The sequence below is a fragment of the Ischnura elegans genome, chromosome 3 (genome assembly GCF_921293095.1).
Source record: "Ischnura elegans chromosome 3, ioIscEleg1.1, whole genome shotgun sequence".
Classification (NCBI taxonomy): domain Eukaryota; kingdom Metazoa; phylum Arthropoda; class Insecta; order Odonata; family Coenagrionidae; genus Ischnura; species Ischnura elegans.
Window position 1 is genome coordinate 55181722 of NC_060248.1, and position 15656 is coordinate 55197377.

The 15656-nt window shown below is 38.0% G+C and overlaps 1 protein-coding gene across 4 annotated transcripts in view; it reads left to right on the forward strand.

The window, feature by feature from the left end:
- Window positions 1-13347, forward strand: part of LOC124155810 (probable cytochrome P450 6a13) — a 34963-nt gene extending 21616 nt beyond the window's left edge. For all 4 annotated transcript variants that reach the window (XM_046529933.1, XM_046529935.1, XM_046529931.1 and 1 more), the window contains 3 exons: window positions 6824-7066; window positions 10047-10319; window positions 11987-13347. In XM_046529933.1, coding sequence (XP_046385889.1) covers window positions 6824-7066; window positions 10047-10319; window positions 11987-12174 — 704 coding nt within the window. In that variant the 3' untranslated portion in view covers window positions 12175-13347. The remainder of the gene's footprint in view (window positions 1-6823; window positions 7067-10046; window positions 10320-11986) is intronic.
- Window positions 13348-15656: the final 2309 nt, after the last annotated feature.

The following is a 15656-nucleotide window of genomic DNA, read 5'->3' on the forward strand; positions in this document are numbered from 1 at the left end:
CCTATTTAGCAGGTTGTGAATGTAACGTATTAATAGCTTAATTTTTAAGCGGGACGGGAAGTGCCCCCCAATGTCCCCTTGGGCCAGCGGCGCAGCAAGGGGGTGTTTAGGGGCATAAAACCCCCCAGAGCTCAGAGGAACTTTTAAGTTTAATCCATTTTACTTAATTGGATTAATATTACTTATAGAATAGTGTAAGGATTAATAAAATATCCCTCAGAAAGCCGTAAAAATCACAATATTGAACCATTTATTTTAAAGTTCCGCACTTTATTAATCTCGCATCTTCCGCCTACCCTGGCGGGTATTATATACCCAAAGACACCTCCGGTATTAGTTTCACCTAAAACCCCGCAGACTTAATTCCTAGCTGCAACCCAGCCTTGGCTATTTCGTTTTATATTCTCTAATGAGTACTTGCTCTCCTATTGAAAATATATTACTCATAGCGAGGTAAAAATTCGTGCGTAGCCATGAATTAAGGTAAAGAATGATATAAACAGTATATCTTGGGGGAAGTGGGCAATATTAAATCAAGTTTAGGTTAAGTAATTCTAAAAAGCACTCCCATTGTATCTTTATTTAAAATAATTATGAAATAAAAAATAAGAATCATAAAATTCCATAAAAGAAATTTATAACAATAAACAAAGTAAGACAGTGAGTAAGAAAATGAGAAGGATAGGAAGCACAACGATACCTCTAAGTGACAGGCGGTACACAGATTTGTTGCTGAATATTTATCCCATTTCCGGAAGGAGGGTCTGGGTTCCTCCCTCCGATAAACGCGCCTGATGCTAAATAATTAAAATCCATAAACACTTGCGTAGTTATGACGTTCAAGATGACCATAACCAGAACACGGAACTGTAACTCTCCTCAAGTAGCGACGAGAGGTGAAGAATGACGGGTTGCATACCTGGTTCTTTAAAAAGGGTGTCAGTCAATCGCGAATGACAGTTTTAAGTTCAAATAAAGTTGGTAAAAGTCTTCATGAAGGCAATTAATGGGAAATTTGAAGTGATGTTTACGTTAGGTGAAATCTCGATCAGAAGTCGGTTAGGTGCTAATGGCATATGAAGTATCTGATAAATCTACCCAATTCGGGTATTTTCCCAGGCTATCAGCAAATATCCATGGTTAAAAAACCACGAGCCACTGATATTCCTACCTAACGGGCTCACATCACTACTGTGGGTACGTTAAAATTATAGTTATACGTGATAACTTTTCCGAGGGTAAATTTTTTCTACGGTAACTCTGAAATCATGCAATAATGTACAGAGACGTAGGAATAACTACGCAGTTTCATAGCAACCAGTAATAAAAGCAGTTCGGCCATTCCAAGCGAATGCCACCAATGGAAGAAAAGTTGGATGAACCTTGTTGTAAGGGCCGGTTTAAGCAGTAAGCAAAGTACGCGGCCGCGTAAGGCGCCAAGCAAAAGGGGGCATATAAGATAACATTCGCTTTCGCTAGGAGACAAATTTGATGTACACCCAAATTTGTATGTTGACCAGCAATTATTGATTTCATAATCTCCCGCACCACGTTTTTCGTTTTTGATACCTGAAATATTCTTCTAAAACTTATTTTACTTATTCATCAATAAGATTTGATTAAATGATCAATAATTTAAGCGGCCGTAGGCAGTTATTTTCTTTTCAACAAAACGTGGTTTTTATAAAAATTATATTTTTATACTTTAATATTATTTTAGACTTTTTAGTCATGCTAAACAGGAATTTTGCAATCGGTTTACATTTCAATTTCAACAACTATGTGGGCCTAAACTATTAGAATTTATTTTAAAATGTATCCAGAGGGACTCCCTATTACCACTCAGGTTATTTTTGAGGGGGGACGGTGCTGTTCGCCTTGGGGGAGGGGGAGGAAATATTGTCCGCTTACACTAGAAAAAGGTCTAGAACCTGCCCTACTTGTTGTATGACCTCACCGCTCTGCCAGTGTCTGTAGACGAATGAGTGAGCCCTAAAATGAAAGTCAACATTTAAATTGGACTTAGAAGCGCTACCAGGCCTCTCAAACGTAACTTTATTTTTCCTAACCATCAAGGCGCTTGGAATCACGCTCCTTTACGGCTAACGGGCGTAATTGGGATGATTCACCTTCAATTGTAATGAACTGTTAAAAACCATCAATTGCGAAGCTCTGTGCACAATGAGACTCAAAATACTGCCACAAAATTGATCGGTACCGTTCATCATAAACTTAATTGACGTCCACTTATTCGCTGAAAACTGGAAATAGAGTTTAGTGGCGGGCTTACGATTTATTTTTACCATTCTTTTCGAGGCATAACGAACCAACCATCAGTTTTCGTCGCACTGATATTCATATTCCAGTAGCATTAGACAATTTTCCAACGCTTTATATCAAGAAATCCATAGAAGAGCCTCTGCGAAAACTGTAATTTCCAAATTGTTAAGCATGGAAAGACCCATTTTTCCTATTTAGACGATGAAATACAAACACAAGAGTATATTTTGTAATTTTCGTGATAATAACAGGATATATTGGAATTTTCTTGAAAATAACCTTCCATACGTTTCTCAGTGGAACATCCTCATTAAAAACTGTCTTTTTCAGTGACTATTCCCTTTCGCCAGCAGATATAGGCACGTCCATCAGATGATAGCCACTCTCGCTATGTCCGAAAAAATCCACAGAGACGGGCAAGCCAGAATTCAGGAAATAAGATTTCTTTTGTCTCAGGGCTCAACCTCAAGGTCGGAAAATTCGTGATAAAGCCGCGCATTTTCCTTGAACAACTTCAATTCCCTTGGAGGAAAGATGCCGAGCAGACTTGGAAATTTCTCTTCAACCACGGGTTCCCATTTCCCCAATTGCTTCCTGGGGGAGTGGCCAACGATATTTGCAAGGCCGTAAATCACGTAATCAGTACATGGAAAAGCATTAATTATGTGGATGTTCAAACGTCAATGTGTTTTAATGTCTTGATCACGTTTCGTGCTGTAATTATTGGATTCTACTCTGAAAATTTTAGACTAAACCTTACTCGAGAAGAATTTATTATTTTTGGCTTTCTTTATTAACGTTCATAAGGGCAGTTCCCACTATACGGCGTACACGACGGAAGGCGAGTTTCGTGACCCTAACATGAAATTGGAGAGGATTAGCAGTTTACATAACTAACAAATATAACATAGTAGTGATTAGCATAGTCCTAGAGAGTAAAGTGATAACTTTTACGCTAGTTATGTATTGATTTTTGGGGCCGTCAAGCAAAATTTCGAAGCCGGCAGCTATATTGTGCGTCCTACACCCCTTCTCCACCACGACAAAAAACTCTTAACGTCCCCCTATTTATGACAGGGATTATAACTAGGATTTAGGATTCCTAGATTAGAAAAAATCAATTTCAAGCCATAAGGTTTCAACGCGAGATAAAAAGCACGTCACACCCTAGACGACGGTATGGAGGAAAGCCAAACATCCCCGGTCCGCTAATATATTCGGAGATAAGATAGAATGTTTCAAATAAATAAGCATCATTTTTTCCATCATATCGACAATGAGTTTCAGTCGAGTACCTACCGTGTTTGGTTGGGGCAGCTGATTTTCCGTAAAAATGCTCCGAGTTTAAATCAACTTATCATTGATTCTAGTGAGTCTAAAATTACTGCCATCATAAACTTGGTAAGTAAAAATTAAGACAGCGGCGTTACATATGGGGGCCTAGAGAATTTTCGAGACGAACACGTTGAGAAGAAAGTTACACTAGATAAAAACAAAATTTTTGGGTTGTACCAGCACAGGCGTGAAAGGCGTGAGGTATCAAAGAATGCCTGTGAGCGCTCCCTACAATTTACAAAGAAAGCGCCCCTATGAATAAAAAATTATTATTTTTAATTATTTCTTCCAGTTATTTTTCTCATAGCCCTAAGAAATTAAGAAAGTGAATTTCGATGTAAACATCGCGAATTATTTTTTTATGAAGAGATGATCTTATTACGTAACCGTAATTAGGAACAAAATTTATTTTAAATTTTAAACATACATTGTAATTAAACTTGATTGTCGAGTTTTCAAGGTTACTAATGCACCTTTTGGAGATGGCACGTGAGTACAACAGTACCCACTGCAGACTATACACAAATTGTATCACTTTTTACAAGTACTGGGTACAAGTTTTTGGCATAGGCACGACGTTTATGAGTTTTGAAAACCCATAAATTTCGGGAGAGGACCCACCTATTTGTCCGATCTCCTGGTCAAAACCTTTAGTAGATCCGCCACTCTCACATGTTCGATAGAGAAGAAGCTATGTTCTTTGGAAAGCGTAATACGAAGCGGGTATTGGGTCACTGTGAAATTAGAGAGACGTTCAGGTGTTTTCTTTGCACTTTTGGATTTTACGATTTTGCACTTCTGTACTTTACGATTTTGCGGTGGTTGCGGTTGTTATCAGGAGGAGCATAACAATGGTCATTTTCTCCACACACAGTAGGATTGGTGGGAATATGTAAGCTTCAAACCGGCTTTTCTTCTACAAAGATAAATTTGTCCAGCATCTCGACTTCCACACGCCTGAGACACAGAGTGCTTAAATACAGTGTATCACATGATAATCAAGGGTAACAGTGATGTTCGCAGTTTCTGCCTTTTGATGATAAAACTTGCATCTTAAGAGAATTTAGTCCATACTAAAAATACCTCATTATTAGGATACAGTGAGTCCTCGTTCTACGTCACCCCGTTTAACGTCATGTCGCGATAACGTCACGAAAAGTTTGAGACCGTCATTCGTTTATCGCACCTTCGCTTCGCGATAACGTCAAGGCTTTTAAATTTCGCGCGAGAAAAAAATACGTAGCGGCGGGCGTTGCAGGGTGTTCGTTTTGTGGGCGGTAATACAGTCAGTCTAAACGAAGTGTAAAACGGTGTGTTTATTGCTAATTGCGATAACGGTTTTAGCAAATTTTCTGCAAAATGAATTCTTAGGATGGTGCGCAAGGTTTTACTTGACATAATGGTTTTCAGGAACCTAAAAAATGATTTCAAGGAATTTTTCCGTGTAGAACTCGGAGTTTTTGTCGTCACTTTTTTCGCTGTGTTAACAATAATTTTGGTTCCTGTAACCGCGACGATGTGTCAGCGATTATGATGCCCAGGTGACCACCATAGCGAAGCCGAAAAGCAAATGCGGGAAGATACAAAAATGGAGAAGGATTTACGTCAGTGCTGCTATTGTCGTCGATGAAGACAGGAACTCGTATTTATGCCATAGCTTGGCATTCCCATCGTAAAAAATGCCCCAGATATGATACGCTAAAATTTTTTCGCGTAGGAATTGTGAGGTTGTGAGCCGATATTCACTTTTTACATTGTTTCTTATGCGATATTATGTTTCGATTAACGTCATTTCGTTTATCGTCACATTTTTCAGGAACGGTAAGTGACGTTAAACGAGGACTCACTGTATTCTAATGGTTAAGGTAATTTTAGATTGAGCATCGTTCCAATTACCCCTGCCAGCAGTGGCGGATCTAGGACAGGGACAAGAGGGAGGCTAAGTTTGGTTAAAAATTCCAGCAGTAGTGGGGGTCGGAAAAAATTACCATTCTATCTAGTGTAAATTGGATACCCACGGGGGGGCCATAGCCCCTTTAGCCTCCCCCCTCATAGATCCACCACTGCCTGCCAACCTACACTCACAATTTGAACTTCCTTTCTATACCCACAATAACGCCTACTCCCTCTAATACATACTATACGTAAATCCTAGTCTGTTCCTTCCACTTCTTCGCTTATTCAATATTCTTCCCTCTAAATTGGATTTAAACATCCCCTTCCCATTCAGTACCCACTCCATCCAAACCCTCTAGTCACCTCTGGAGTTTCCTCTCCTCACCCACCATATCATCTTCCCCCACCATTTCATCATCCGCCACTTCATTGTTCCTTTCCCTCTCCATCGACTTCACCTTCTCAATTCTGCTCCATTCCCACATCTCGATTGTATCCGAAACAAAAAATAATAATTTTGGTAAACAACATAGCTCACAAGATTCTGATGTACATCAATGTTTGCATTTGCTTATTTGGGTTGGGTAAAAGATAATGTCACTGTTGGCCTCGGTGTCAGTGGGCTCTAAACGAAAGGTATCAAGAATCCTCTTATCTGATAACCATACAAATGTACATTAATACCTTTGCGTATGCTCCTGAAATGGCATTGTAGGCAAAATTTATTATTACATATTGCCGATTTTCATAGAATTTGAAACATAATGAGACCCATATTTTTCAGTTTTTCAATGTCTCCTATTTCTCAAGTTACTCACAGTGAAAAAGCAAAGGCCTTCACCTTTTCACACCTAAACTGATGCACTATATTAAGATGATCAACTACAATAAGATCACGAAGTTAAGCAGATCTTCACTGACTCATAACAAATGGCTCACTCCTTCTCTGCAACTCCTTGGCTTCGCATATCAGGTTAAACACCCGAGTGAAAAAAAACTCAAAAACTATGGCTCCCTTTTCCAAATGAATAAAACCAGCGGTATATGAATGTGATGGGTTAGATTTCAATAATGTAAAAGGTTTCTCTTCTGCAATTAATTTTCATTTCATAGCATGGCTGACATTGGGTGGTACATTTAATTTGCTTCATGAAAAACAAGATAAAATATGAGGGGGGATTAGAGAAATTCCACAATATATATTCAAAAGCATGAAAATTAAATTTATTTAATATTTCATCCTAAATTTTGTTACAGTTAATAAAATTATGTCGAATTTAATTATTTTTTCCTGTTTTGGATATACTTGCAGTTATGGCTTCGGAAATTGATCAAGATGAAATGGATGACATAACAGCAGCTGCCCTGGCTTTTGTGAGTGATGGGACGGTGACCACTGCAACTTTGCTAAGTTTCACAATCTTTGAACTTGCTCATCATGATGAGATTCAGAAGAGGGTTAGGATGGAAGTCGAAGAGGTACTGAAACGCCATAAAGGGGTTTTGACTTATGAGGCATTGCAGGAGATGACATATTTGGATATGGTGATGCATGGTGAGTAAGTGAAAATAATATAGAATAAGGAGAAAATATGAAATTGAAAAATAAATCAAGACTGCAGATTGGATTGCAAAAATATTCCAACCAACACCATGACAAAAGCCAATGGCTCCTGACAGCCAATAGGATGGCAGCCAGCCTTGTAATACAAATATCAGAGACCTGGCAGTACCTTACTGGCTTTTGACTGACCACCCTTACCGTGCATCATCCTACCTACATAACAGTCTAACTGATGACAAATAATTAGCTGAAAGGACAGAGGGTTGCAGGATGGTTTGGGAAGGACAGTCAGCTAGTTTGTAAGCGGAGGAGATGTACTGCCAAGCCACACTCCATGAAAAACTCTACAATAGAGATAAATGAAATTCAGTAATTTACGTAATTTTAGTAAATTAAAGTAAATTTACGTAACGTGAACAATACATTTGTACAGTATGTTTGGATGTCATCATTGAAGCACATGTCTTCAATGGGAGACAAATGAGGACAATTCCACAAAAGTGGTGATCTTCTAGACAGTCAGGGATGAATGCTCTTGACCATCCACTGTACTGCCTTAATTTTGCTCCAAGCAACTCCCATTCATCGCCACCAAAAAAGTTTCACAGGTGGCAGATTAAATGGCTTCCAGCCAGTTTCATTCATTGGGCAATTAAAAGCTTGTTCATAGGTATGAAAAGAGCCAAAATATGTCTAGAAACAATAGCAGAAAAATAGGTTAAGGCATGATCTATTACGAAATAAGTAAGAAAAATCTGCCAAGAAGTGAGTATATCTTTTATCTGCATAGGAAACTTACTATCAGTAATTTTCTGGCTTCCAACTTTGAAATTAATTTCATTCCAGGCAGTAGTGTACCCAGAGGGATGGCCAACCAGGGGCAACACAAATGGGGGCGGGGATGCAAAATTGAAATTAAACTCTATGAACTGTGAACCTTTCAGTGTAATTACGCCATAGTACACCCATTATCCCAGAAACATCCATTAATCACCTAAATCCTCTCTGAAAACAATTCCCTTAATTGCATAAAAATTTCATGATCTTTATTTTTATTTATGAATAATGTCACGATTCCTCCATCACCACTACTGTAAATTTTATTACTGTTCTTACCCCTCATTTTTCATCATTATTCAAGAAAAACTTTCCACTAAAAACCTTTCCTCCACTCCAAAAAAAAAGAACATGTATGCAATATGTACTAAACTATTCTACACATTAATATTTTCCTTAAAGCATAATTAGCACATATGATTTTATTTAATAAGTGACTCTAATCCAATACATGTACAGTAGATTCTCCTTAATACGAACAATGTAAATACGGAGTCCTCGTTATTACGAAGTAAATCGTTGGTCCCGACGAAAAGGCCTATCCAAGCTATGGTAAAAGAAACGTTATTGCGAAATTTTTGTTTTTACGAAATTACGAACCTCAGTCCCAGTTCCGGCGGCTATAAAATGAACTTTATTACTAAGTTCCACGCATAAGCAATGGCATTTAGGTGGATATTCACTACGCTAAGTAATAATAATCGCGCCGCGTTTAAGTTCTTCTCGTGAACTGTTTCCAAGAGCGTCAATAATGGTTCTTTCTTCAGTATACACGCAACATCATGTAATAAGCTTCATTCCAGTGGAGTCATGGTGACCCACTCGTAACCGCTCGTAAATTGGACGTACAGTTAGTCCTCTTCCTAGGCACATTCGTTTTAAGAATTTTCAGAGATACGAGCATTCAAAATTGTCAAATTTCGAATTTGGCGCCTGTCGATTTGGCCGATATTTCGCGGATTGGCTTGGCGTAGAGGAACTCTCACTTTGGGCACAACCTGAACAAAGTATCATTGAATCTGGTGTGAATTTAGGAACTGCTCAGCGTTTCGCCCGTTCATCCTTACTGCGAGGAGTGATTTTTTTCGGCTCCAGCTGGGTGGCATGCCCAGCTAGATCAGTTGGTAATATCGTGAGCTATAGCACGATTGTGATGCAGCGTTGCATTTTGTAGGATAACCATACTCCTCAATGCAATGTCACACAGTCCGGCCGGCGAAAGTCACCCAATGACGTCACAATAGGAAGGGCGGATAACCCTATGCCAGCACGGTTTACAGCCAATCCCTGTCCTTCAAACGCACCCTCGCCTTGTCTCTCAACGTTGTCAACAGGATAAGGCGCACCGAAATACGGCAGATCCACAACAAAATCTTTTCTTCTAATGGCCAAAACAAGTGATTCTTCCTCTGGGTCCTTCACGCGTGGCGTCCCTTCCGCATCATTTCTTCGTGGAACTCATTGTGGGCGTTTCCCTTTCTTAGCTGGCAACCTTGTCCCCTACCCTGACCTAGACCATTCTGTGTGTCATCGGAAAACTCTCAGCGGCCGTATTGTAGGATGTTTTAACTTAGGAACAAGGTCTTGAAATGCATCCAGTTCGTATATCGGACTTACTGTAAACGGGAAGATATCAACCCTCGATTGTGCCGTGCCGCATTCTTCTGAAGAGAAACTGGAATGAATTTTCCTGTTTAAACATATTTCCGCATAATTTAATCGTACATATTAAATACTTTGTTTGCAACGTTTGGAAGAGAGTTCTGACCAATCAGCGCACAGGAGGAGATCGGCCAGTGCTATATAAGACGGCAAAAAATGAAAACTTCTCACCTTCGACCTGAAGACGGAAGCAGGATGGCTTCCGAAACTGTTGTCAACCAAAAACGACAGACGCGGCTGAAGAACCCGGAAATTAGCAGTCATCATTAAATACTTTTTTCCGATGATTCCTAAAAGAAACGTTGATACGAACTTCGTTATTACGAACCGCCGGTTTTCGGTGCCGCGAACTTCGTAATAACGTAGTCTACTGTATATCTCTAAAACTAGAAAAGTACTATCCATTAAATATCTCATGGGCATCATGTCTAATGATAGGGTGACTAATATTTCTCTATTTTTTCTGTTTCAGAAACTATGAGGTTTTATCCTCCAGCCCCTTTCATGGTGCGATCTTGTTCCAAGCCGTACAGACTTCCAAACCCATACAGAAATTCAGATTATGGTGGTTTAGTCCTCAAAGAAGGCTTTCCAGTTGTGGTGCCAATGTATGGAATACACATGGATAATGCCTTCTATCCTAATGCCAAAGAGTTTGATCCAAATCGTTTTTCTAAAGAAGAGATAAATGCTAGGGAAACTTTCACTTACTATCCTTATGGAGGAGGTCCAAGAATATGCGTAGGTATGTACTCTAACACATCAATTTTCTCTTTGCATATTTGCACGCTGCATGCAGGCTAACAAAGTTAACCATCAAACTCAACAGTAAGAATATTGGTTGGAAGTGGGTAAAATTAGATTATTTTCAAAAGACTGTTTCACAAGGTTTGTTTTACAAAGTCTGTGCAAAAGATTTTGCACACAAAATGAAAGAGAGATTGTGTGCCTATATGAATGAAGTTATAACAGGTTTTACAATGCATTCAGTCATTAATACAATTTGATGCTTTATGGAATGTAATTTTCAATATTTGATGGTTCATAGGAGGGCACACACAAAAGAAATAGTAAAAGTATTTCTTGAGTAAAACTGCCAAAAGGCCATCATATTCAACAGAAATAGTGATGTGCATGTAATTAATAAAGAATGAGACCAAACACGGTGTATTTCCATCGAGGTTATTTAAGCATTTTAAGCAAGGAAATAGTTGGAAAATTGCAATGGAGACTTAGATTTCTGCCTCCACTCATAGAACACCGATGCCTCGTCTAGCGCAATTTCGATATAGTGCAAATTCGTTCCTCAGGGAAACATCCCAATGCTATGTAGACTAAACGAACGCTCTCTTGATAAAATGTGAACTTGTGCTAAGTAAACACAAAATTGCTATCATTTTATGCAAATTAATAGTATTGCTTGCCTCAAATATTCTTCTTTGTTTATATACTAATCGAAATCCATTGTTGTGCAATGGCCAAAAGCATTACTTGTCATGCGGTCCAGATAGGCGGATTTTTCCGTATGAATAGCATCAACACGTAGAAGGGTCCCCTAGAGAGTCTCAAACACAATGGCTTCATTCCCTCCCAACAGTTGTAGGCCCTCTGCATTGCAGGAATACAGTGCATCAGTTGCCCAGCAGCAGGTGATTTCGATAGAGCCATACAGAGTACAAACCAAGAGAACAATGACAAAAAATAGGAATGCGGGTAAAAAAAAATCAAGAAGCTATCAAGAAAAAGCAAAAACCTAGTAAAGAAATTTAAAGTGATCAATTGCTGTGAAAATTGAAAGCATCAAAGCGATATTGCATGTTTACATGTTTAAACCGGAGATGAGTCGAATCGCAGATTTCTCCAACTCGAATATTAAATCATAACTCAATTATTCGAAAAGCTCAAATTTGGAATGCCTCGAATACTAGAATTGCGCAAAGCAACTAAACGTTCATTTTCGGATTTTTCCCCCGACCATTTTTGATTCCCATGTCGAATGATATCTATTCACCACTCCTTTCCGCGAATTTGATGTAGTTCGTTAACTTGTCTAAAACCGTGCTGCATGCAATAAACCACTAGAGTCCCTACATTGTATCCTAGTCAACTACTTATGACGTGCGTGCGACAGTGTATGGCGTGAAATTCAAAGTATTTGAGACCTTACTTTTAGCATAATTATTCGAGATCTCGAATATCGAATACTTTCTAGTATTCAAGGTATTTGAGTATTCGCGGATACTATTCGCACATCTCTAGTAAAAAGAAATTGTTGAAAGAGTCCATTATATGCTAATGATTACGGCCTTGGAATTTTATTCGAGCCATTTTGTTTCTATATTTCACATATATCGGCTAATTATTGTTTTTAATGCATTCAGATACTTATACCATGTAAATTTCTTATTTCAGGATTCCGGTTAGGCCTTTTGATGGCAAAATCAGCAATAGCCACCCTAATCCCACACTTTGAACTTTCTCCACATGAAAAAACACAACGACCAATTACTTTCGACCCACGATACTTCATCACAGTGTCAAAAGGAGGGCTATGGGTTCAAGTGAGAAGCATGCCAACTATAAGTTCGACACAACGCTAAAATTCAACAGCAATATTTCTGAAATATTCATTGGTGATTACCAAGAAATCTCAATCATTCTCCCATTGATTCCTTTTCCGTGGTGGATTAGAAAGCAGTCATTAGGGTGAAGAAATACAAAATCCTGTATTTGTGACTTAAATAGGATGAAGTCATCCCTTGAACTCTAATACCCAATAAAAACACCCCATGCTCACCTATAATCCAATAATTGAGACAACTGAATGGAATATCTCCCTTGGCATTGTCATTGTAAATTATTTTTGAGCACATTTAAGGGGGCATGTAATTTAGATACCAATGACTGATAATAGGTCAAAAAAATCCTCACTAAGGGGGTATGCTTAATCATATCATACCTTTCAAAATGAGGTATAATCCCCTAACATGCATTCAGCGACAAGCACCTTTTTTGGTCAAAAATAAGTAGTAAAAATGTTCAGTTTGAATACATTTTCCTTGGCTTCCAGCCGATTCAGAGATTTCATTTTTATGATGAAGGATTAGCTTGTTTCCAAGGAAAATGATTGGTATACATTTTTAACAACCTTTATACCAGATGAGGCCTTCATTGGTGGCAATCTAACAAAAAGTCTCTCTGCTAAAAACTTATGAATCTTTATTACAGTCTGCATACTGTGAAGCACCAAAAGGCCTATCCCAATGGGTGATTAGCAGAATTTCTTTCAATTATGTAAAATTCAGTTGGGTCCCGTTAAAATAAAATGGCAAAACCTAATCACAATATGCAGCAATATAAGTTACTGTTTGATAATGATCTTGTCTGTAGTTGATAAGGGAAAAGTATCCCTACATGAATCTAGTACCTATCACATGAATACTCAAGTATGATTTCATGTTTTGGTTGACTTAAGCATGATGCTTAAGGAATAATTTCTACGTCACTCTGCATCTTGCATTCGAGGAATTTTTATAAACTTAGATCAACAGAGGCATTTGGATTTTCAACTAATGTCCCAATAGTGATTAACCATTTGTGATCCTTCACAATAGCAGCTTCATAAAACAGTGGAAAATTAAATTATTTTTAGAATATTTATATGGAATTAATTCTAATTTGCTAAGACTAAGACTGATTTGTATCTAATTTAGAATAAAAACTGCCAAAACTTTGTAATACAAAGAAAAGCCAATAAAAACTATATGGCATTATTTCTTTGGTCATTTTTCCTATCTGGAGTCCTGAGCGCAAGCTAGCCCATGGGTTCAACCATAAATATTGATATTCCATATCAAACACAGAGTTTATGGTATTATATGACATGATACGTGACACCATTGAAAAAATCTAATGGCCATATTTACAGCAGACTATTGGTATTACCAAGTCATGGGACCAAAAAAACTGGAAGTTTGTAATAACGAAGTTCGTATGAACGTTTCTTTTAGGAATTGTCGCACAAAACATGCTTCGTCAAAATTTCTTGCCTCTTCAATATACCATACTTGTAGCTGCACTGCAGAATAGCTTCACAGTCATATGTATAATATACAAGATAAAATTACGTGCAAATAAAAAAAAAACTAGAATATTCGTTTGGTTTTATCAATAGAAGAATGCGACAAGACGCAATCGAGGGTTGATATCTCCCCAATACAAAGTAAGTCCACGGTATACAAACAAGATTCGTTCCAAGACATCATTAGTAAGTTGATGAACTTACGCAAGGCATCAAAATGTGCTGTTATCTTGCAAAATGCAACACCGCATTACAATTGTGCGTCAACTCAAGGTTGTAACGAGCTGATCTAGCTGCGTGTGCGATGCAAATGGAGCCAAAAAATAACTATCAACAGGAAGGAAGAATGGGTGAAACGCTGAACAGTTCCTGACTTCACAACGGATTAATAGATATGTACTTTGCTGAGATTATGCCTAAAGTGCAAGTTCCTCTATGCCAAACCGCATTGCATCGGCCAACTCCAAGGTGATTCATTACTTGAATATGTTTAAGTCAAGTATTACCCTCAGTAGCAGGAAATTAAATAAAACTCAGTGGCATATATTATATAAATTCTGAAAGAAGAAAGGTGAAATAACTTGCTCAGGTAATGAAAAATTGGATAAAAATTCACTCTCGCAGTTGCTCACAGTCAATTTTGCGACAGCAATGAATTAAACAGCCTTGATTGAGAGGTTGACTCAGAAGGCCAACATATTTATTGCCTAGCCTTTCCTTAGCTAGGAAATATTAGTAACCTTATACCATTAATTAAATGATATTGATAAGCTAAGCACTAACAAATTATTTCCACTGCAAATACCTGGATGGCTGACGTAAGCACTGAAAATGAACGATTCTACCCCATTAAATAATGATTCACGATATTCATCTTACCCTGAGTAAAAAAGTTGGAATTTAATAATTAAAATATTGATACGTCAGGTTGAAAAAATATTAATTAGGTAAACCTAAATTATTCCTCCACTCTCTTAAACTGTACTTTTAGTGGGAAGTGCTACACAAATTAGAAAAACTAATTGATAATTGCAGTGTAGGATTTTGTAAAAAGTATGATATATGTGAAATATCACGCAAGGTCAAATACAATTTAGCATAGTTACCGGCGGCTTAGTAGATAAAGCGTTAAAAGTTTGGTACCGTCAAAGGACAAATTTTAACAAACGTGTTTCGAAGTGACATAAAAACGAGTCTTCGAAGAAAATTCTTCAACGATAGATGAAAATCGCGGAGGATGATAATTCTTGTGTCCCTCTCCATGCAAACACTTAACGACAAAAAATTATACTAAAAACAAACTGTTGTTCTTTTTTCTAATAAGCCTTGCACGAAAAATCTCTATGTGCATATGAAATCCTTGTGTATTTCAAACGGCTATTGAATACTAAATACTCTGAAGACATTGGAACATGTTAAAATTTAACTAAACATGATACGTATAAAAATAACAAAAAACCTCTCGCAGTATCAAGTTATAATCATTGAATTGAAGGTAATTTAATACCACGAGAACGGCTGAAAGTATTTTTTGTAGCAACATTGGTGGCTAAATTATTTAGTACACTTTGATAGTGGTTTTCTTGTTTCTTTACAACTGGTCTGCTCCAACACCTTGCTAGAAGATACCTAGGAACAACCTCAATGGATGCAAACTCCATCCATCCCTATGGAGCTTTTATGCGACTTCCAAAATGACTGTGCAATGCAATTTGGAGATGGTAGTGCCTATGACATGTTTGGAGGCTGATATAGAGGGGGAGATCTGATTATGTTAGTGGACCTACGCCTAGCCATTATTCTCATGCATGTACAACGTTTTACATTAGGCATCCAAACGTGCTAAATACCATCATAAATGAAGTCCTTGTGTAGGCTTTCGCGGTGTGGCGAAGATTCAGGGTGGAGGTTTTCGGGGTTAACCGCGTAGATTGGTCTCTGCAGACAACAGTTTTGCCGGCATTCCAGCAGGCTTCTTCACTTCATTGACCTGAAGAAGCC